At 36.7% G+C, this 25,475-nt stretch overlaps 1 protein-coding gene across 3 annotated transcripts in view; it reads right to left on the reverse strand.

Annotated features, from left to right (window-relative positions):
• Positions 1–1,583: 1,583 nt before the first annotated feature.
• LOC110382776 (putative fatty acyl-CoA reductase CG5065) overlaps positions 1,584–25,475 on the reverse strand; it is a 64,069-nt gene continuing 40,177 nt past the window's right edge. For all 3 annotated transcript variants that reach the window (XM_049851333.2, XM_064042518.1, XM_049851335.2), the window contains exons 2-13: positions 22,621–22,893; positions 20,520–20,636; positions 19,058–19,180; positions 18,516–18,641; positions 16,958–17,111; positions 14,772–14,873; positions 9,782–9,974; positions 9,168–9,274; positions 8,532–8,664; positions 7,891–8,019; positions 7,308–7,436; positions 1,584–6,854 (exon numbers count right to left, since the gene is read on the reverse strand). In XM_049851333.2, the coding sequence (XP_049707290.1) occupies positions 6,707–6,854; positions 7,308–7,436; positions 7,891–8,019; positions 8,532–8,664; positions 9,168–9,274; positions 9,782–9,974; positions 14,772–14,873; positions 16,958–17,111; positions 18,516–18,641; positions 19,058–19,180; positions 20,520–20,636; positions 22,621–22,740 (1,581 nt within the window). In that variant the 5' untranslated portion in view covers positions 22,741–22,893 and the 3' untranslated portion in view covers positions 1,584–6,706. The remainder of the gene's footprint in view (positions 6,855–7,307; positions 7,437–7,890; positions 8,020–8,531; positions 8,665–9,167; positions 9,275–9,781; positions 9,975–14,771; positions 14,874–16,957; positions 17,112–18,515; positions 18,642–19,057; positions 19,181–20,519; positions 20,637–22,620; positions 22,894–25,475) is intronic.

The following is a 25,475-nucleotide window of genomic DNA, read 5'->3' on the forward strand; positions in this document are numbered from 1 at the left end:
TTTATTTTCTCGACGTTTCATCCAAATTGCACCGACCGTGGTCACGGGTGGACTGATAACAGCTCTAGGAGCGTCTCCTTGAAGCACAGGGTTTTTGAGGTCCCTCACTCAGTTATCATAATTTTCACATATTGAATTCGCACTGTCATTTACCCTACACATTACACTGAAGGTATTATAAGGCTAGATTTGCTATGACACTTGCTGATCACAGGATTCGAAGATATTGATTTCTGACACTTACGCGAATATTAGACATTTAAATAAAACTACTTTTACGGATTTTATCGCGGTTATATTATATTATTTAATCCCGACGTTTCGGATCCTTTACAGCATCCATGGTCACGGGCAGACTAAGGTGTTGGTCGTCTTGATATATTAGTTACAAACAGCTACCCTACATTTTGTTAATTATTATTGACAATCCGATTCACGCAAAACGAGCTCACTGTATCCTTAGGTCGAGCAGCTGTAGGCTTGGATTTTGATTTAATAGTTTCTATGATGGGATTCCAAGCAGGTGGTATGCACCAGCCATCTTCTCTATTGAAATTTGGATGTTTTTTAATTTCAATAGCCTCGCGAATCATCCTAGGTAGGAATCGGTTTTCTTTTGCAAGGACTTGTGGTTTATCAAATCTGATGTAATGCTGGGCCTTGTCTAGTGTGTGTTCACAAACTGCTGACTGTCTGGAACGGCGGTGTTTGACATCGGCGATGTGTTCTTTTACGCGGGTCCCTATGCAAAATAAAATGTAGGGTAGCTGTTTGTAACTAATATATCAAGACGACCAACACCTTAGTCTGCCCGTGACCATGGATGCTGTAAAGGATCTGAAACGTCGGGTTTAAATAATATAATATAACCGCGATAAAATCCGTAAAAGTAGTTTTATTTAAAAGGATTCGAAGATGTTGATAAACGGTATCCATCTTCCAAAAACACCAGTAATACTCATATCGAAGTCGAGTAAACCTTCGTTTTGAATTCTAGCTAGCACTACTGGTTTGTATGTATTTACATGAAACCGTTTTGGATCGAAGCGGCAGCAGCACGTGCAGTCGCCCTCAGATATCTAATATCAAAATTTGACAACACAGGCTGCGGTGGCTATCCATAACGGTTTCATGTATCTCATGGTACCACTTATCATGAAAATGTCACGAACACTGACTGATATTAAAACTAAAATACCTTCCTATGAAGGTACTTCAATCGATTGCGAATCTACCTACCTATTATTTTATATTATCTAAGGCAATTTCAGAGTTTCTAGTGCAGGTTTCCTCAAGATATTTTCCCTACAACTTTACTTTGGTGTCAAAGATACCCTCAGAAAGTACTGTCTCAGAGAAGTTACATTAGTACTTTTGCCTGACCTGAAATCGAACCCTCATTCACATTTGAGAGGCTTGTGTTTTAACCACTATAGGTCATCACAACTTACGCCGAATAAAAATTTTCAAGTAGGTAACCCAAAAGAAAGATTATAGTATTTTGGAATTAAGAAAGGTCATTCTGGAAGTAGGAGAGGAATTTAGGATTTTTATAGGGGGGTGTTCCCAATAAAAACATTAAAAACTTTACATTCGTTTTATTACATTATGGAATAATAAATAAACCCCCCATGTATATACCGAACTATCACCGAGACACATTTCTTTGCCTACGGACTATCTCTGTCCTTGTCTAGCTGGGCATTCGTGCGAAAGCGGGTAACCCATACTCGTGTGTGTAAACGCACGTGCATATTGTCTATGTATGCTTGAGCCCGGGAGCGCTTAAGAGTGGTAGAAGCGCAGATTCATACAAAGACAAATTTCATGTATATGACACACACAAGGATGGCTTAACCGCTTTCGTGAGACAAAATATCTAGATTACCTATTGTGTTCAGAATCGTTAAGAAAAATCATCAAGATAAATGCATTTTTTTTAAGTAGGGTTAATATGATATTTCTTATGATAAAATGCGACTGGAAAAAGCATATATTAAATGCATATTATGGTGTATTCATAAATGAAAATTAATTCAATAAATATTTTGGAAAAGAAAGCAGATTTCTGGACGTTTCTTTTTGAACATTCTAGAATACGTTTTTTTACGTTCCTTTACACGCAATACCCAGCCAGGGAGAACAGTGACTTTCAAGCATTGAGCACAATATTCTTTCCTGCACTATTAATCCCACCGTGGTTTTACTGTATTACCATAGCCATAAACCGCTGGCGTCTAAGCAAAAAAAAGTATTTAAAGCAATAGAACGCGGTTTTCGAACGGTAGCCGCCATCTTAACTGTCAAATTTTGGCGCGATCCTAAAAATCTTTTCAATTTTTCCATCCACTCTATTTTTTTTTCAATGTAAATAAACAAGCAATTTTTTACTTTATTCTCTTTTTATTAATTGTTCGTAATAACTTTTTGTACTATTTGGTAGTTCAAGTTTACGTTAAAATCGGTAGATTTTCAACTATCTACTCAGCCATTTAAGTAGAAGCCACCACTTCCGAATTAACTAACCGCAGATTTCTATAACCTATCCATCTACTGTTTTGGCGATTAGACATTGAAATTTGATAGAGCTTAAGTCAAAATTCAATCTGTAATCTCAAAACAACGGATCGCTCGGTTAAAGAAACCCACCGCAAGACGTTTGTTAGCCACAAATCGTCACTTACGCATAATCGCACAAATTGTGAAATACATTCCAATTTTAAACTCGGCCTCTATCGACCGCCATATTGAATTTTTCGTTCGAAAACCGCCAAACCTTACACCACTCCAAAACATGTCTACATTATAAAGATAGAGCGAAAAAATGAAAAAATAGTCCTGCATGTATATATTTGGATTTAACTTTGGGTCAACTAAATTCTATATACACAATTAATAACTCAGCACGTACAATTTCACCGGTAGACTCCCAAACAATATCTCTTATCTTAATTAAATACAAAAAACCTACTAAACAGAAAGTTCGCGAAAATAATAACAACATGACTGAAGTATTTCTTTTTCAAAATGTACATATAATATACTTACAGACAAAAACAAATATATACGTACGCACTAGTCTCACATTTATCGAAGTCACTGAATCTCGAAGTCAATTTTATCAATGACTTCGATAAATTCTAGTTTCCCATTCTCGAATTCACTTCCCTTTTAGGAATCTATAAGTTTTAAATTTACACTAAGAGAACTTAAATTAATTCGACACTGGAAGAAAATTGGAACGGTTGTCACAAAGTTGGGATTTTTCATAAAACTATATAATTTATCATTATAGCATATCCAATAGTTACACAAGAAGCTAATGCACTGTCAGATAAAAATAACGAACAGAGGAACATAAATAAAACAAAATAAATAAATATAGAACAATCTCAGGGTAATGAAGAAAGTGGTGGATTAACAAGTCTTGTGAAAGTTAGAGAATTCAATAAAAATGATGAGCTTGGTATCATTTCAGAAGGAATTATCGATAGAACTTTCAAACCCCAACTTTGCCAAACGAACACCTTTTTACTTACAATCATTGTGATACAAGAAAAACAGTGAGAGCCAAAGTGTCCTGTTAGACTTATACAATAAGAAAAAATGCTAACACTTAAATAACATGTCGTATAAACTTAGGCAATACTTAACAGTTACCACTTATACCAAATATTATGGGATCATGTAACTCGCGTTTTTGGTAAGAAACCAAGTTGTAAGTACGCACAGGGAAATGAGGCGGAAGGCCTACTACGGGTATCCTAGCATAGATATATAAAACTGAAATTTATTACTTTTTTTATATATAAAAAATCAATAAATACCTACGTTAATTATCACTAAGGAAGCGTCATTTTGGAACGAATTTTATTAATTTAATTTTTAAAAATGTTTTGCTTGCTTCAACTAAGCTTTTGAAGGACCCATGTCATGTAATAATTAAATATCTAGCTGACTGCTCTAAGACTAAACATGAAAATATTATCCATTTTAGAATGGAATTACTAAACATACCTAACTCACTTGAGGTATGTCTTTAGAAAATCAGTTTTCACTAACATTTAGTTTCGTTTTAATAACAATGGTAACCATTCACAGTTTTTTATTGCAATAGTATAAACGGAGCGACAAAATATTCCATACTAAATTCATTTCGACGAATGTTATAAAGTCATCGAGGTACGCAAAACTGATAAAAGCTATATAGGCTATAGGTACTGGAAGATGTGTGTAATTCGGAGTTTACCACTAATAACAATTGAAGTTCTATATTACGTATGTAATGTTGCCACTCATTTGGATGGTAATATCTTTAGTTTGCTAAAAATCACAATGTTAAAGGTATTTGGAAGAAACCGGCACCTAAGTCTAGAGATGAATGCAAAACCTATATTAACTCTGTCTATTTCTTAACTTTATAGGCCTCGGCCGTGACGAATTTGATATCTTGCATTTATTATTTCTATATTTCAAATTCCCACGTTACTTTAACTTTAATAATATCAAAATTTATGACATGGGAACTTCGTTATTTTCAAAAATTTGTTACGTATAAATAGACATGGTCTGATACACATATCTCAAAAAGCCATTAAAATAGCATGTGAATAAGGAAGATTATGAAATTGAGCTTTCATTACAGCCAAAATAAGGAATAGAAGGAGTCGCATTTTCGATCGAAAAGCTTCGAAAACGATCAATTTATATATTGATCCACAAATGCTAGACTCCTAGGCGGGGCATAGAAATTACAAAATGGAAAACTTTAAGAATAAAACAAACCCACTAGAATAGGTATCTATACAAACTCTTCACAATGGGTTTAGCTGGCGGTAGACCATAAAAAAACTCACAAAATTGTGAATTGCCGCTCTTTCATGCATTCCTACGCTTCATAATACATTACCACGATTCGAAACACTACTCTCCTAGCCGCTATCAAATCGCACGATCCTTTATAATCAATTACTTTGTGACACCTTCTAATTCATCATCATTATCATATTTCTATAGAAATAGTAAGAAATTCTAATATATTTCTACTAAGAGTTCGAGAGGCGTCTATAAGATGACCAGAAACCGAAGACAGATCAAAGAATTCATTCATCTTGAATTCAATAGTAGACTTTCTTGCTTGATAGGTTTAGAGGTCACATCGTCATAAAGTTACATCAGAGAGAAAATCTACTGATTGAACTAGTAAAATGGATGTTAATAAGTCATTTATAGATCGCCAACTCAATTTATACAATTTGGCATATAATATATAGAAGATCGAAGATGCAAAAGTTATATTACAAGTCGACAATATCTTAGAAGGTATCACAGATTTACACTTCATAAATATTTTCGCTAAGTCGTTTGTTTAACAATTTTTATTTTGGAATCTTTATTTTACATGGGTACCTATATATAATATATATTTCTGCGTTCAAGAACAACTCTATGCATTTAGCAAGTGTCCAAAGTGTTATATTAATTATATAATATATCCATATGTACGAACAATTGTGATAAAAACAGCTCAACTAATCCTCAAGACTAACATAAGAGTTGTTCTTCAAAACGAATGCATTTGACTAGTTCATAAACTTCTATTTATTATTGAGCCATCAGAAATTCTAGTTGCAATCTTGAAAAAATATACGCGCGTTCGCTAAACGAAATGTTTTCCCTTAAATCTGCTAAAATATCTGAATGAATCATCAGCGGGTAAAAGAAAAGCTTTTCAACTAAAAAGTAAATTGCATTACAGACATTTATAGCCTCGAAATTGTACAAACTTTGACAACCATGTCAGTTGTGTGCCGATCGAAACTTTTTATTTCTTCTCTCAAATTGTTCTTCTCAATTGATTCTTCGCATATAATAGTATCAATGTCAACAGTTATATAGAATCAAAGATTCAATAATCAACAATATTGGTAGACCAACTAATTCATAAGCCGATCGATGAAATCTCAAATGTCATTTCATGGAAGCATGATATAAAATCAATCGAAGACTTCGATAAATTAGGACACAAAACTGACACTAAAAATATAAATGAGTTTAACATGAATATCAATACATTTCGCTATTGTTATTAAAAACTAGGCGATAACAGATTTGAATTCATTAGACATTGAGCTGTTAAAGGTACAAAATTATTGGAATTACTATTACTTAACGTTCCGTAACTAACAGCCTAGCGCCTGGGAAATATAAGATAAACACTGTGTTATGGAAAAACCTACGTTTCTGAACGAACAAACCATTTGAATAACCAATGCCTCTTATAGGAACAGATTGTATCAACAAGTTTTTACAAAGAGACAGCCGTTTCTTTTATTACAATAAGACCTACTTAACGTTTATACATCAAAGACAAAAGAGGTTATAGTTGTCATTTCAACTGTCAGTACTGGCCACAATCATAGACAAGTCATCAACACGATATACATTTTTAATTTCTACACAACACAGTGTAAATCCCGAAGCAAATTTAACAGCCCCGTAAAAGCTTATTTTCAAAGAGAAAAATATATCACCTAAATTATTTGCCCGTGTACTTAACAATATCTATTGGTGTCAATGTTGAAATGGCGGGAGACGCCATCTTGTAACAAATGTCAAATGCCAAAATTGGTTGTTTTTATCGTGGCGTGATTGGAAGCTTGATTTGAAGGGGCGTTAACGAGGGTAGTTTCAGTAGAAGACGACATCAGGCTATAGCTAAGAGTCGGGCTGCCCTTGTTAACAGTTCTAGCACGCGTCGCCAAACGTTGCGGAGAGCGTTCGAGCGTGAAAACAGAAATCTCCATAGGAAGAACACGGTCGCCACTTGGGTTAGGATGTGGACTATGTGTAATCTGGAAACAAAAAGCATATTATTAATTTTAATATAGGGTACGTATAAAACAAGTGTCACTGTTGCATTGCATTGCACCTTTCACTACATACTAATATTTTAAAGGGAGGGGGATGAGCTTGTTTGTTTAAACATGCTAATCTGAGAAACTGGTCCGGTTATAAAAAATATTTCATTGTTGCAGTCCATTAATCGAGTATGGCTAAGCCATGTATAAGCTTCAGACTTTGACTCTGATTAGGAATGTTTGGCACACCATGGGAACTAGTCCACGCACCCACACAAAAAATATCGTTATATAATTCAGTAAATGGTATATTCCAAATCGATTCAGTAGATTCTTAGATTAGTGTGTTCAGGCAAAGAAGCTTCGTCAGCTTTATAATATTACCTAAGATTGAAAATACCAGTCTTAAACACGTAGCAAAACAAGAACCAATGAATGTATGTATACCTTCGCAGCACAGCCCTGGACTTGGGCAGCGTGTCGGGGCTCTCCTTGAAGAGGAACCTCCGGATGCCGAGCACGTACGACTCGATGTACGCGTCCCAGTCGATGTTCCGAACGTTGAAGTCGAAGGTCCTGTACATGAGAGTAGAGAATTACTATCTCATATTAACTTAAACAAAATTACAATTAAAAGATAGAAACAAAGAACTCTTCATGATCACCGGACACCGGGGGTATACCCACGAAGCTGGCAGCAATGTCGCGTTGGATGGCAAACCTTAACTTATGACCAAAATAAAACCAGCCCTTGGGTCTCATGAAGTATGTCCAGTAACTTGATTGAGCACCAATTTATCGTTTACAGTTATCAGTTCATCAGCTGCATCAGGCTACATCATCTGTCTAGACTTTTCCTAAATATGTCGGGTTGGTTAAGTGTTATGACACTTAAAGACCGTTTATCTATAGTTAAGTGCCTAATCATATGGAGTAGGTATACAAGCTTTTCTAAGAATCCCGTCCGACCCGCGAAGGCAATGTTCCTGAAAAATCTTAATAACATCTCCCCAAGCTTCACAATCCATACCTGCGGTCGTCAGGCGAGAGTGACGCGCAGAGAGCCTGCACGTTGTCGTCAGCGAAGGCCCACTGGCGCGTGGTGAAGTACTCCAGGCAGGCAGCCGCCTTCTCCAGCTTGTTCTGAACACGAACCATCCTGGAACAGAACGTGGAATTGTAGAAGATGTATAGGAAGATACCCAAGTTCTCCTAGGGATAATAAGAGCAAAAGTTCTCAGGGCAATCCGACACGACCGGAGAGATATCAGGCGAAAGACCGACATTTCCGTTGCATCCAATGTACATGCACAGTTTGTGAAACTTTCTTTAAAACTAGAGACCCCCATCACATCTCAGCGACCACTAGACCAATGATGCAGGTTAGTCACATGGACTATGTTAAGCAAATAGTTGTCATATAAAAACTAAATAGCCATTTTCAAAAATATGTACCTATGTCACCATTACAATGATCAAGTCTCTAAATTACATAGGCTTTATTTTATACTTCCAAAGCAGTCCTGTTGACGGAATAGAGAGTGCATCTATGTCTGCTGAAATACTTTTGTGTACTTTGTCCTGCGCAGCTGGCTGATCTCCTTATATGAGAACAGCCGACGTAGCCGACAATCCGCTGAACCTATTATCATTATTAAGTAGTATACATACATGGGTTTCTTCCCAGTAGCAGTAGACACGAGGTCCATGAGGGCGGCTGGTGCGCGGTGCTGCAGCAGCGAGAGAGTGCCGTGCTTCAGCCGGTTGCTGGTGATGTCGCCGCCAGGGTACCATAGCACCTCGTCTGTAATGACAAGAGTTTATTACACACATTTTACATTTGTATTTTTTATATATATTTGACAGCTAATTGAATAGTATTTAACATTGGAGACATTATATTGAATCCTAAAGCCAGACTAATGTTGGCTCCAGGTTTCTACGATGTAGTACTTAAACTGCGGACAGCAGAAATAAAAAAAGTATTGTCTTATATTTTTATCACATCTTACATTACTACTTATCTAACTATCCATTCTAATTACCCATGTACTTTATCCTTTATACTCATGTTCTAAAAAAAAGAAGTAGTTTAAAAAACAAAAAAACACGCTTTTTATAACGTTTCTTAGCAGTCATTCATTGTCATCAGAACTCAGAGCGTGTGCAAAATTTCATCCTAATCGAAGAGCGGGACGTGGGTCAAAATAAGTTTCCAAGCTTTTCTTACATACATAGTTACAAGTGAAACTAATACCTCTAGTTAAATAAATCAATATCTTCTGGCTTTAAAATCAAAACACTCACTAAACGGATGTTTCCGCATATATTTGAAGCTGGTCTTGACGAACCGCTGCCACGTGATGGGGTTCTGCTGGCCGGTGCAACAGTTGTACACCACTACGCCTTCTCCTCTGAAATGGAAACAGAAAATTCATTCAGTATTACAAGAAAATAGCAGTAAAAATGCCTGAGGGTAGGTTGGATGATGATGAACACGATAATCACATGGTAGGCGTTAAATCATTTTCATCGAATATAAATCGAACCGATCATTTGATAGGAATACATTGTTTTTATAAATGTAAGATCTTATTGCCTGGATGTCTATGTATTCATTAAGTTTTTTGTTACGGCGAACACTCACAGAGGTAAACTCTCCTGTATGGTACCAATCCATTCTTTGGATATGGATACATCTATGTTTAAATGAGATCCGCTTTTTGCGTCTAGTTTATCGATGTTGATCAAAACGCACTTCTTGTCTCCCATGTTTATCTGTCTGTCATCATATCTCTTAAACAGATGTACCGAAGAAGAAGCCAAGCCACATCCAGTTTCAAGCAAAGTCGTCCCTTGGAAAGTTACTCATATTTTTGAAGCTTCAAGAGACACTTTAAAGCAAATTCGTCATCACTCACCGTCTCAAATGCGTCCTCCACGCACAAACAATCATTAGATTGATGACGGTATCGACTGGCACCAGATCAGCCACCTTCGTGCCTGTGCCCAGCATGGTACGGAAGATACCCTTGCCGACTGCCGCTATGATCCCGTTCGGGCCGTTCCAGTTGTCCACCCAACCTTTTACCGGCTCTCGGAGCGATGAGAGTACTGAAAATAAGGTAAATAAAACTTATTATTAACTATTTAAAAAGAATTATGGTTAAGGGTCCAGTGGTTAACTCATGCACAGGCTACAACAATCTGCCTTTCTTAAATAGATTTTCAACTTTATCTCCTTAGTATAAGATTCCATGTTGATTGGAAAAAATATAGATTAGAGGAGCATGACGTGCTGGCGTGTGGGTTAGATCCTTCAGGAGCTATGTTTTTGTCATATAATATTATAGGTATTGTATCTCTAGGACACCACTGACAGATGGAGAAGGAAAACATCGTTTCAAGATTTGAACTGAAAAATCTGAAAGAGTTTATTCATTAGACGCTTTATTAGGACTCACAAATTTACCTAGGATCCGATTTCAATGCCATATTAAAATTGCAAAAGTTTTCCTTTCGAGCCAGAAGTAATTCCTTCGAAACGAAAATAGGTTCGCGGGGAACAGCTAGCTAGTCAGACATATTACATCGATTTTAACTATAAATACAATGATTCACATATTTGTCAAGTGTACGAGTCCCTATTATCTATTTTTGACATATAGATAGAATGTTACCGGATTTTACCCTGCAGTCCAAACACCGCACGTGACCATATTATCAGCTGATAAGATTATACATATTAATAATATGTTACATATCGGCATAGTTTAGCGCAGTGGTTCTTAACCTTTTTGACATCAGGGACCACTTTAACTAAAGTTTGTCTTGCCGGGGACCACCTCATCGGTTTACCTAAATTAGCACTCATTTCTTTATTATGTATCAAAAAAAATACAGAATTTTTGGGTCAGTTCTAATGAAAGCTAAACGCATGGCGGCAGTTGTGTAGGTAAGCAAATGCAAATAAAGAAAAATTCGGCTATGTAGTTTCTAAATGCGCGAGTGAAGCGAGCGCGAAATTTTTATCGGACTTAAACCAAATATTACGTAAAATGTAGCCAAAACTTTTTGTTTGTTGACAAATGCAAAAATAAGGGCACACAGTTTCTGAATACGCGAGCGAAGCGAGCGCGACATTTTTATCGGACTTCAACCAAATATTACGTAAAATTTAGCCCAAACGTACTTAACTTTTTGTTTGTTGACAAATGCAAAAGTAAGGGCATACAGTTTCTGAATACGCGAGCGAAGCGAGCGCGAAATTTTAATTATTTTTTAAGACTCAAAACCAAAATTACGTAAAATGTAGCCCAAACATACATTTTCATGAATGGGGGGACTAGGTACCACACACCCGATATACGTCCATGGGAAAACCCCCGCTCGCAATTACAAGTCGATAAAAATTAACGTCGTCAAAGCTAAGCTTCGCGGACCACTTGGAATGCCTCCAGGGACCACCAGTGGTCCGCGGACCACCGGTTAAGAACCACTGGTTTAGCGTAAAATTACGTGAAATATTATCAGTGCCGGCTCATACGATGGCTAGGTTAATTTATCCTTCTTTGATAAGAATTTACATATATTTTATATCCACAATATTTGTTAACTTCTCTATACTTTATTAACATTAAAAATTTAATTTCTTTATTAAAAATCTTATAAACGTGAAAGATTGTAAGTATGTCTAGATTGATTTATGTTTTTTTTTTATTCTTCCACGCAAAAACTACTAGAGAGATTTGGATGAAACTTGGCAGTAATATGTTACAGCTTTTTATCGTCCCACTGCTGGGCACAGGCCTCCTCTCACATGGAGAAGGATTGAGCATTAATCACCACGCTTGCTCAATGCGGGTTGGTGATTTCAGACTATAAGTCCAGGTTTCCTCAAGATGTTTTCCTTCACCTTTTTATCAGCCATTGGTGTCCAAGATATACTTAGAACGTACATACAAACTTAGAAAAGCTGCATTGGTACTTGCCTGACCTGGAATCGAACCCACACCCACATAATCGAGAGGTTGGTTCTTTAACCACTAGGCCACCACGACTGTAATATATTGTAATATATAGGCAGTAATATATTGTATTATAATAAAATTGTTAAACTTTGCAGCTGCTACTTTTCGGGCCTAGGGATACCCCAAGGTATTATTTTAGGTCCTTCTACAAAACATCTTCTTAAAACACTTAACTATGGATGCGGAAATAGATTTCTGAAGTTTTATCAATACTCTATAGCAGGTGATAGTTATATTTTTCCGTATCAAATCGATAAAATCTCTCAATTAATGACGTCAAAAATGATTCATAATTATGTTTCTAGTTTTGTGATAAATTACTAATTTAATACATAGTATTTTCTTAAAAATGTTATCTTGAATTACTAACGCTTTGACAAGAAATAAATCCTGGATCACGTTATAATCCATATGTACTTAGTTATAATAATGTCATCAAGACCTATTGTCAAGCACGGCGGCTGTTCTCATATAAGGAGATCAGCCATCTGCGCAGGACATATTATAGTGCACGAGCATTTGCTTGGACACAGGTGCACTCACTATTCCTTCTGTGTCTAGGAACCCCTAGAGCTCATATTAAGCCCCAAGCATAATAGGTACATTGTCATTAATTTCCAATTCACCTGACATGATAAACAGTTAATTAGAATTTCATGTTAATGTTTTTGATAGCTAATACATTATTAATAAGTTATTTTGATAATAATACAGACTAGACGTAGCTGCGTAGGTTATTTGTAAATGTAATGGTTCTAGGTTAAAATTGTACCAGTAAGTATACCTATTATAGCAAGGTTGTACCTATCGAGTTTTTGCTATTGAAAAACATGGGTAATCTATAAAGAAAATAAAACGTTGTTCTTTTCTTATCTATACTAATATTATAAAGAGGAAAACTTTGTTTGTTTGTTTGTTTGTTTATTTGTCTTCACGCCTGAACTACTGAACCGATTTGTGAGAAATTTGGTACAGACTACAGAGTACAGTAGTTTGGAACTTGAGAAAGGACATAGGATAAATTTTATAACAAAAAAAATATAAAAATAAAATTTATTCCGGACATATAGCGCCATCTATTGGTCAAAACAAATTTTTGCCGGAAGTCACTATTCCACGCGAACGAAGTCGCGGGCAAAAGCTAGTATTTTATATCTAAAATGGCTGCACCAATTTTGCTAAAAAAAAGTGGGGATGCAGCTTAGAGCCAGTGGAAGTTCATAGTTTTTTTTTTATCCCAGATATTAGACCCATCGTGGTTTTAGTTGTTTATAGAAAAATATATATTTTTTCGAATCGATACATTAGCTCCAGATATTTAAATATTTAATATACTAAACGAATTTCTTTATGATTTTATTGCACATAAATTACGCCTATAATATCAGATATTTAGTACATTGCACTAGATTAGATATTTGCACTAAATGGCCTTAATTAAGTACGATATTCAGTCATGCTGAAACACAACATTTTTAAATTGTCAATACGTGATAGAGAATTTAGTATTTTTTTAATTAAAATAGCTCTTTTGAAAAGCTTCTCCGCGGTTCCACTCGCGTCCCGTGCTGAAAACTGCCCGTACCGGGATAAAATATAGCCCATGTATGTTACTCGGGAAGAGTGTATCGATTCAGTCGTTTGGAAACCTTCAGGGTCCATGTTTAATTAATCACCAGGTACTAGCATAAACAGTTTACCATCCAAACTGTATTTTCAAAATTAAAATACCATTGCTGGGGAGTTTGTTCCACCACTTCTTCTTCCCAGCAAAAACACATAGGAAGTGGTTAAGGGCGGGCGTTTTGGAGACTGTCTTTTGTTTTAAACGTTCGAAAAGTGCTGATTTATCAGCCTAATTTGAATAGACGTTTTTGAAATTATTGCAGCTAGGAACTGTAATTTACCTACATATATCAAAAATGTTATCTATATTTCAAGGCCCTTGCTAATCAATATAGGCGAAATATTTGTACCGGTGATTCAATTGTGTTTATTGGTAAATGATAATATGTAATCACTTACTTATATTATATTGAAATTTTAATACGAGTATATTCATAATAATATCGAATGATCATTAATTCGTGTTGTCATGCATTTTACTTTCAAATATTTCATATCTGTCTACCCTTTTGCCAATTATGTTGGGGTCAGCTTCCAGTCTAACTGGATGCAGCTGAGTACCAGTGCTTTACAAGGAGCGACTGCCTATCTGACATCCTAAATAATGTTTACTATGAATTTACGCGTTCAATTCTAAAAACAAATTGTTTACGTTAAACTGCTGTTATTTCGTTGTCGTTGAACTTTGGTGTTTGTCGGTTTCTACAAAATGCATTGACAAACGATTTATTTACATTTATAATTTCACCGTTTTCTATTCAAGAATAATATTATTACTTAGTATTTCTAACTAGTAATCTAGAATTATAATCATCATAATTCTTCGAGCCTTTTCCCAACTATGTTGGGGTCGGCTTCCAGCCTAATCGGATTCAGCTGATATGATATGAGTACCAGTGCTTTACAAGAAGCGACTGCCTATCTGACCTCCTCAACCCAGTTACCCGGGCAACCCGATACCCCTTGGTTAGACTGGTGTCAGACTTACTGGCTTCTGACTACCAAGAATGTCTGTCGGAGGATGACTGTCAAAGATGTTCAATGACAGCCGGGACCTACAGTTTATTATGCCATCCGAAACACAGTCAATGGTGTCTAAGATATACTTAGAAAGTACATACAAACTTAGAAAAGTTGCATTGGTACTTGCCTGACCTGATCGAACCCGCGCCCTCATACTCGAGAGGTTGGTTCTTCACCCACTTATGTACCTACTTATTAGATATTTATAGTATTTAAATAGTTAGATTCTTACCGATAGAAGGCCGTACGATCGAGACGGGCAGGTTACCACTCTCCTTTATAAGCATATCTTCTGCGAGAGCCTTTGTGAATGTGTATGTATTAGGTCTGTCACCTGGAAAACCAAAAGGTCAATATATTAGAAAAAAAAACATTAAAAATACAGGCAATTAAGCTAAAATCGTCGTGAGAAAAAAAAAATAGATGAAAAAAAAGGAATTGACTAATTCAATGACGCACACAGGAAAACAAAAACTTAAATAAGTATATTACATAATAATTTAAATATATAAGGCGATCGAATACCTTCTATAGACTAAAAATAAAGTATTTTTGCGTCATATATGCGCGAAAAGGTCAGGCGATTAGCATAAATAGAGCACAAGCATTTGCTTGGACACAGGTGCACTCACTATTCCTTCACTCTCATAGCGCGATGGGACGACAATCCGACACCACCGGAGAGAGATCACAGGCAGGACCAACATTTGAAATATCGCCACGCTTAGCGTTTTCCCAAATACATTAAGAAAGTTTAACTATTATGTAGTTGAGTACCAAATGGAGCCACATGAAAATCCTGCCATCACACAGTTTGTCACACTTTCTGGTTTCTGCTTATCCGTTACAAAGGCTAAAGATATTGAAATAACAGTAATTTCATAATGCATTGTCAAAGCATTAGAAATTCATGTAACTCACTTCTAATTTATTATTGTCAAGATAATAGGTTTAACAAGGGCAATCACTAAATACGTTTTAGTTAACATAAATAATTAATTTGTTTGAATAAGAATAAAATATTCAGTTCACTAATAAGAGACATTCGAAATCGTGTAAGTTATATTATTTATAAATCAAGAACGGCTACTGAAAACTGATGGAGGTAAGATTGAAAGTATCCTGTGTCCTTCCTCCGATAAGTAGTACTACACCCTATCCATCATCATCTCCCGAGCCTTTCCCCAACTATGTTGGGGTCGGCTTCCAGTCTAGCCGCATGCGGCTGAGTACCCTACTGCTATACTCTATCCAGGTACGAGAAATAGTTCCATCAACCCGCAACTCTTCAGAAATCATAATATATAAAAACGGACCGGAGCGAAGAAGTTTGTAAACAACCAATTGAATTTCTTCTCTCAGGGATATCACTGAGTGAGCCAAGACGAGATATTTGAATAATGAAATTCTACTATTCTATTGCTTCGACAGGGCCTGGCTCCATTATATAGATAGACAGACACCATCAAATGGTCTAGAAAGTTGTCAATAGAATACCTCAATCAAAAAAATCGGAAACAATTGAAAATTAAACAAACGAAACTGACCATTAACCTTGAGTAATTAAAAATGCGCAAGAATTAAGTACCTAAATTAATTTACAGTTGATACACAAATTAGTAAGAATTTGGATTTCTCAATAATGTTGGGAAGTTAGCGCATCGTTCACTTAGTAACTGAGGAAGTGGTCAATGCACTTTTACAAAAAAATAGAATTTTGATACCTACTTTAGAAACGGCTGCATCGATTATAGTAAATTCTGAAACCTATCACAGCAAGATTAGCTTTCAACCGTCTATTTCACCCGTTTACAGTATCACAGACAGACAGACACACATAGCCATCAAATATATGTAAAGTCCATTTCACGAAAGAAGTCCCGCAGACGCAGCGCTAGTGTCTATGCGATAGCTCAGTAAATACGTACAAAAATATATAGTGCTACAATTTTCCGCGGGACTTCTTTCGTGAAATGGACTTTACGTACGACATTTTGTAATTTTTTGACAAATATTTTTGACATTCTGTAACGGCGACCATCTTCAGAATCTTCCCGATTCATCCTCCTCCTCTGAGCCTTTTTCCCAACTATGTTGGGGTCGGCTTGCAGTCTAACCTGATGTAGGTAGCTGAGTACCAGTGCTTTACAAGGAGCGACTGGCCTATCTGACCCCCCTCAATTCAGTTACCCGGCAACCCAATACCCTTGATTAGACTGGTGTCAGACTTACTGGCTTCTGACAACCCGTAACGACTGCCAAGGATGTTCAATGAGAGCCCTCCCTATCCCTCCCGATTATCGACTAAATAAAATCCATCCATCCATTCGGGAGTTTCACTACACCCCGTTCTTTCACAGTCAGATTCATAACACCCTCTTACACAGGTGGTTTTAAAAGACCAAAAGACCAACTCACCAACAAGATCCGGTGTGATTCTATCGACCAATTCATCAGGCAGGGTCTGGACAAGCGTCACGACGTGTTCTGGGTGAGCGGGCGGCGCGTACACCGTCTCTTCGACGCGTTCACGCTCACAGTTGCAATACGCCGTCGATACGTGAACTAACGCCTGAAAATTGAGGAAGAATATATCAGACTCTAGATAGCTGGTTAGAGGTAAAAATGGCGGAACGGAGTCAGCTGCGCAAGACATATTAAAGTGCACAAGCATTTTTGCAGACACTGGTGCACTCTCTATTCCTTCACTCTCACAGCCCGATGGGACGGTAATCCGACACGACCGGAGAGAGATCAGGTGATCATTGCGTGCTCTCTGATGCATGGGTGTATCAACCACCAACTTTTACACACCGGGCTGCTTTGTGAGAGATTCCAAAACCCACAAAGCTATTTCAGCCCGACCCGGGAATCCAACCCGAGACGCACAGCGGTCGCGCTATGCGACTAATAAGGTCGAAGATTGTCTAATGAGCTGGTCAGACGATTTGAAAACAATCGCGAGTAGGCACTGGACTTATGCCGCTACAAACCGTTCTTTTTGAGGGGGAAATGGAAGAGGGCTATGTTCAGCAGTGTGTTTGGTTGTCCTGTGGCTGAAATGATGATGATATCAGATCGTAGCTAGTTGAAAACTGTTCAGGTTTTGTCAGTCCAATCATTGTGTGCACAGTCAGTATTCAGTCGTCTCTCGTGCAGTTGAAGAGATGATGTTGTTAGAAAGGAATCTGAAATGTTAGACTGAAACTGTCAGATTTTGGTTTGTTGTTAGTTTTGGAAAAGGTGGAATGAAGGTTAGTCAGTCGGTGTTGGTTTGCTAACTGTTACCTACTTCGTTTTCAGACGTAGGTAAACAGAGGTTTCGTCACTCGATATAAATAATGATTTTAGAATTAATTGTCCGTTATTCTAGTAAACTAGAATTAACATGTTTTTGACCCAAAGGTGAAACAATTATAAATTCTTCTAGAATGAAATTCATTGACCACAAAGTCTATGAAGAATGTTCTAGCCTGTGAGAATTTGGAGGATCCTAAAGGAAATTTTAATGGGAATAAATTGTTTGAATTGTGTATATTTTACGAGGTATAGATTCCAGCTAGGAACATAAATACAAAACTAAACAATGATAAAATATATGAAACTATTCTAAGTGACATATAAGTATCATATTATATCGTTTATTACATTATGTGGAGAATTTAAAATGATAGTCACAATTATGGACCCTGATGGGCACTTTCTAAGTATATCTTGGACACCAATGAACGAATACAATAGAGGAAGTCTTATCAGATGAGGCTTGTCCTGCAGTGGGACAATCAAAAAGGCTGATGATAATAGAGCTATATAATCATATCTGAAATAATCTTAGAAAAATATAAACTGATTTAGCCGCTGCAAAATTTTTAAACTGGCTCAAGGCTGCTATTTCTACTCTGCATGACAAGAGGCGTGAGCTTTGCAGTGGAACCATGATAGCTGATGATGAAGGCTGTATGGGGGACATCCTCACCTCCAAGCTAAGCATACGATGGCACAGCTGCACCAACTGTTGAGTCCCCAGCATGTTGATGGTGACGGATAGCTTCAGTTTCTCGTCGAACTTCACCGTCGCGGCCGAGTGGAACACCACCGATACCTGGTGGAGAATAGTGGAGAATATTACTATCAAAGGAGCAGTTTTAGAAAAGAGTATTGTAAGCGGATATACTATGCAAAAATAGAGATGTAAAGGGGTAAATCAACATGTTCCTGTCTTAATTGCTGTTGTCTCTATTCTTGCTTTAGGGCTAATCTTAGAATACTTTACACAAGATTAATGTTTACAACAATCACAGTTTCGGAATGACGTTTTAATCAAAAACTCAGTTCAAACACTGAACGTGGCTAAACATTTAAATACAATAATAACAATTACCGAATCAATTAAATTATTATTTGAAGAAGAACTTTTTTTTGTTTGAAATGTATTTGTGTAAAAAAACTTATCGAGATTATTTAGATTTAGTTGAGGGCCTACTTTAATGGTGTAGATAAGAAAAAATGTGTTCTTACCTTCTGACATAGCATGGTCTGATCTGCGGCGCTGATGCCGAGCTCGGGCTCCGTAATATCGCCCACTATCGGGACTATCTTGTTCAGCTCCTGGGGCCGCTCTCTCCGTAGGGTCTCGAACAACTGGAGAACAAATATTCTTCATCAGAACTTAGGTACGGTAGACCGCACATCAGTGGTAACTGTCATGCACCTTAACTCAATAGTAATAAGTACGATTTTCCTGTAAAACTGTTACCACTGACCTGCAGTTGACTGTACCTACAAGTATATTGATACCGGTAAATCTAAACTAATATAATATAGAGGAAACTTTTATATTTGAAGTATTTATAAAGGCTACAAAACTACTGGATAAATTCGAAAATTTATTTTATTTTTTTTATTTTCTGCCGTAAACTTTCTCCTGAGCCTGACCTTATACTATACTATGCTGAAAGCCAGATCAAAATTGATTTTGCCAAATGCGTGACAATCTCGCACTGACACATACATACAGGTCCAACTGAAAACCTCATTTTTTGAAGTCGGTTAAAAGTTATGATTAATTTTATTTCCCCTGTTTGCGTACAATCTTAGGTTCAAAAGTCATCATCACGTAATCACTTGTAACTAACATATTTAAGTATGTTTACAAGTTCTTCAGTGACAAACTTAATATTAAACTAATGAAGAACTCATTCAACTTAAAAACGCAAATAAATACACTTAAATAAATTACGTTAAAAGCACTTAATTCTTATGTATGACAAAGTAAATAGTTTACTAACATCATTTAAATATAAACACTGAATAAAATTAGCAATTATGGTCACGTCACTAATAGCCATGATAATTCAATTGTTTTGTAAATATAGTATTCCTAGAAGTAACAATAAAAATGACGGCTGTTCTCTCTAAGGAGATCAGCCAGCTGCGCAGGACATATTATAGTGCACGCACATTTGCTTGGACACAGGTGCACTCCCTATTCCTTCACTCATAGTGCGATGGGACGACAATCTGACACCACCGGAGAGAGATCATTCACAGGTAATCTCCTCAACCCAGTTCTACCTGATACCGTTTAGTAGACTGATTGTCAAACGCTTCTGACTACCGGTAACGACTGCCAAAAGTGTTCAAATGACAACCGAGACCCATCAATTTAACGTGCCTTCCAAAACACGAAGAAACTCATCATGAGAAGATGGTCACCCATCTGTAGTATCAAGCGTCGCTTATCTTTTGATTGATCGACCTGCGGCTATCGGATAATCTTACAAAATATAACATATCCCGACAAGGAACCTCTTTTTTTGGTGGGAAATCATCAAATAACTACTAACTACACTACACTAAATCCTATCATGTTCCTTCCTAAGCCTCCCTTTACATACCAGGGCCGCGGTAACTCGCGCGAACAATGCCGCAGCCCCGGCTGAATATAGAACCTCTTTATTTTGAAATCGGTTAAACTTACCGGTGACTGTGTGAGCTCAGTGAGACGAGAAGCAACATCTTGGCCGCGCTTCGGCCGCATCAGTAAGTAGATCTTCTTAATTTTTGGACAACTCCTCAACAGCTTTTCAACCAGCACCTGTGGGTAAACGCATTGGTTAAATTATTATTTTATCATCATCATTAACAGCAATCTTTTCATGACGTCAAAATTATTGTCAGTCAGTTGTTTCGGCTTATCTCTAAAATGGCAATGGCATCCTATTTTGACAGGACTTCAATGAAAGATGACCTGGATGTTGCAAGGAAAAACTGAGGTTACTTTTTATCCGGGTGCGGGAAGAAACTTACAAAATAAGGGTATCCATAGTCACTATATAACATTGTAAATTGTTGAGCCGATTGACATGAAATTTTGTATAGATATATGCCGTACTCTGGAGATCGAGTGCAAAAAGTATACGGGTATTTTAAGTCTTAAAAGTGTGTGAAGCCGCAGACATTAGTTAGTTTAGTTTAGTACTTAAAAAAATTGAAATATCCTTTTTTGAAGTCGGTTAAAAAAACAAGTGCATAAAATCGTTCATCTAGGATGACATTTCTAAATGTTTATCAATTTCAGTTCTTAAAAACCCAGCTAGACTGACATGCAAGGGACAACTATCATCAGGTTGCCATGGCAACTGGTAAACTGGCGGATTGTGGAGGTCAGATAGGCAGTTGTATAAAACACTGGTACTAAACATCCATTAAAACAAATAAAGGTAGAATTACAACATTTCGTAACCACACGTTAAATAATTAATAATTAGGTCAGTACTGTACGTCCTGTTTTCAAAAGCAAATAGATAAGATAAACCAGCCCGTCTGATTACCACGCTAATCACTTTAAACTTGCATTGATAAAATGCTTTTATCGAAATTAATCAAGAATGTTACAGTATTGATAATAATTTATAATATGTTACATAATCCTACTAATATTATAAAAGCCAAAGTTTGTATGTATGTATGAATGTTTGTTCCTCTTTCACGAAAAAACTGCTTGGCAGTTGGTTATGTAGTTTAAGTATAAGAATAACATAGGGTACTTTTTATCCATATGCAGTAAGAAGTTTTCTTTAGACGTGAGAGAAACCACGGGCGGAAACTAGTGAAGCTTAGCTTAGGACACTAGTTTAGTGAAGATTCTTTTTACACGAATTATGAAAATAATGCAACATTCAAACTGTTTCATTATGTGCCAGTGTCAATTGCTAGATGTGTTTGCGGTCAAATCTTTGGACCTACAAAACCAATTTTGAAAATTCTTTTACCAATATAAAGCCACATTATTTGTGATTTTCATTGGCTATATTTTATACCAGTAGGCACGAGAAACCATGAGAAATAGCTAGTATTAATATCAAAAGACAAGAATGACATTTGCCTAGTGCACCGTTTTCGCGCGAGTTAACTGAGGGAATCTAGTTTTTTCTGCTTTAAACTTGAACCTATTTATTAGGTAACTGATAAGGTCAGAGTGGTTTAGATTATCATATCAAAGTACATTGTCTTGTATTCTTTAACCTCGAAATACACAAACTTTACTTTTACCAGGTAGGTACCTAAAAGTATTTTTGTCGCAGAAATTAACATAATGTGAGAGAGATAGTGTGATACCTAGTTATTTTTAATCAAATCAAGTCTTCACTAACAAGCCCAAACATAGCTATGATACCATGTTCAATCATGAAGTTCCAGTTCATATCTTCCGGCTCCATCATCAGATCGGTTCGACAATACCATAATATTATATTGTCATCAGAACTACATACAGCTGCCAATTTTCATGACGCTACGATCCTTGGAAGATGGTTAAATTGGTAACCTTAGATTCCAATACATAGTTACATACAGGTCGACCTTATAAAAGTGGTAGATCATCATCTCCCGAGCCTTTTCCCAACTATGTTGGGTTCGACTTCCAGTCTAACCGAATGCAGCTGGGTAGGTACCAGTGTTTTACAGGGACCAACTCTGCTCAAACCAGTTACCCGGACAAACACGCCCAGGGCAGGTAATGACGGAAAACAAAAAACATCAACACTTAAAATTCTAGAAAAAATATTTAAAATGCTTACCTTCCCCATAAAACCGGTACCGCCAGTAACGAAAACAGACTTATCGGCATAAAATTCGGCGACAGGCACATACTCCTGACTCCCTGGTACATAGTGGCCACCGGACAAACAGGACGCCATGGCTTATATCTTCGTTCCCTTCACTAATCTCGCGCTCGAACACTTGGTAAATACATGTAAACTTGATCAGCCGGTCGCATGTAAGGTCGCAGGTTTCAGGAGTCAGAGTATCAACAGGCCACTGGTTTTTTCAACATGGTTATTTGTTTATACCTGTGAAAGATGGAAAAATTGGTTAATTATATATATAGGTAACAAATCTGTGTAGAAGTCATTTTTGTACTACATTGAATATTTTGCAAAAGAAAATAGCCAGCGTGTATAAGGATAAACCCAAAGATTGTTTTCTGCTTGGACCTGGACTGTTCGAAAAATTCTTTCAGTATTAGATAGCCCATTTAAGGAGGCAGACCATTTTTTATCCAGGTGCGCGAAATAGTTCCTATGGGACGCGGATGAAGCTGGCGGAACCTATTTTTTTTTCTTCAAATGCTACAATGATCGCGGTGATCGCAAACGCGACTGCTAAGCACAGGGTCCCGGATTCAAATCCTGGGTTAAAAAATATGGCCGAAATAGCTTCATGAGTTTTAGAAACTTTCACAAAGCAGCCTGGAGTCTGGAAGTTGTCGGTGTTACACCCCCGTACCTGGGAGGGCACGTGTCGCCGACGTCCCCGAATGCTACTCAGTAGCAGTCGCTGTTACATACCCACGTCAGAGCCCGTCAGGCGGATTTGAGAAAACTCTAACAAAAAAAATATTTTGCACCTAAATCAAAATTCTCAAAGGTATATTTATTTTTGTATACAAATAACGGTTTTCTGAGATAATGAAGTTATTAAATCTTGTTTTGGAGTTTCGACCTTAATATGGCAAGGATAATTTGGCAATATATAAAATGGTGGATTTCGTAGGTTTTGCAATAGATTTCATTTGAAGGTTAAGGCTAGTCCAAAGTTCCTACTTTGATAATATAATTTACTAACTTCTTATACCAGGATAAAATGTCACCGGGGATAAGCGTAGCTTTTCAACAGTGAAAGAATTTTTCAAATCAGTTTAATAGTTTTAGAGCCTTTAACTTCTTCATGCTAAGAAGTTAAAGGCTCTAAAACTATTTATTTAACAGTTAAGTTTTTTTAATAGTGTAATTTGTATGTCAAACTGTGAACGCTTCTGATCAAAAAGCCATTTCGTCGTTAAAAGACCTATCACATCGTTTGTTATTTGTGTTTCTTCTTCACGCGCAAACCGCTAAACGGATTTTGATAAAAAAACTAAGCAGTAATCTAGGTTACTCATTAAAATAACACGTAGACTGTTTTCATCCAGGTGCTGGAAAGGAAGTCCTTCAAAACCGCTGTTGCTAAGAAATTATTTAAGAAGACATTTGACTTTGTCTAGACAAATTGTTAGGAAGGTGAAATCTGGTAAGTGGTATAATTAATCAAAATTGATTGCTTTATAAGACCAAACTCGACTAAATAGATTCAAGGCTAATGCACTTTTAAAAGTTTTATTTGGGTTCCGCCTCAAGCGAATGCAGCTGAGTACCATTTTACAAGGAGCGATTGCCTATCTGACCTCTTCAACCCAGTTGCCCGGGCAACCCGAAACCTATTGGTAAAACTTTCTGTCTTCTGCCTACCAAACGTAACGACTGCCAAAGATCTTCAAATGACAGCTGAAACCAGCAACTTAAAGTTCATTCCAAAAATATATCAATATACTATAAATATTAGAATTTAGAAGCCATGATGTCAAAAACAGCTGATTAAATATAAAACTGTTACAATATCCCAAAATTCTGTCATCGCAAAATGTCAAGGAGTTTACAAGTTTAAGGCTAAAATAGAGACATTACAAACCGCCATAGGTCACATGAATATTTATCTAAATTCGCGAACTATGTTGCAATTACACAATCAATCAAAAAGTTTTTTGTTTCTTCCGCTAAAATTGAATATTTATTTAGGTCATCCAAAATACCAATGGTGTAGAATTTCCAAAAATAATCAACTGGTTTTCTTAATTTAAAAACTCAAAATTTTTCGTTAAAATACGGCTGCAAAACAGTACTTTTTAAACGTCAAAAAATGAGTCGGTTGCCTCGAGGTAAGCCAGGACTCCGGGTCAACCTGGTCTGAATTGACGGTCATTCAGATGTGACCCTATCTGTTTGTAATAAGAAACAAGAGAGTAATATCGTTAATGAAACGATAAGCCAATTACGTACAAAAGACAGCCCTAAAGCCCCCCACTTCCTATGAGTTTTTGCTGGAAAAAAAGTGGTGCAACAAACACCACAGCAAATATTTTATTTTTTGGTGAGGATGATGAGATGCATTCAAAACCGCGGGCCAATTGATTGATATACCAAACTTTATGTCATCACGTCTCATTTTTAGTTATCGCCATGTGGAAGTACCATGTGGACCGCCATTGAGTTTTGCAATAACTGTATTAAACTTTAAACCGTTGCATAAGTTAATCTCCTAATTGAAACAGTCTGTAAATAATAAGTAGATTTTAAGATATTAAGGACTTGATAATTACGGCTTTATTTAAAATAGGGTAAGCAGATACGTCTGGGTATTTTTGCAGTCTTTGAAAACTACAAATATGCCAGGCTTTTCCCGACTTTGTCGGGGTCGGCTTCCAGTCCAACTAGATGCAGCTGAGTATCATAGAGCGACTGCCTGTCTGACCTCTATAAGTCAGACACTGGGTCAAAAACAGCTGAAGTAATTTAAATTAAATTTGAATGTCCTTCACATTGATTCTTCGTAGATT

The sequence above is a fragment of the Helicoverpa armigera genome, chromosome 29 (genome assembly GCF_030705265.1).
Source record: "Helicoverpa armigera isolate CAAS_96S chromosome 29, ASM3070526v1, whole genome shotgun sequence".
NCBI lineage: Eukaryota > Metazoa > Arthropoda > Insecta > Lepidoptera > Noctuidae > Helicoverpa > Helicoverpa armigera.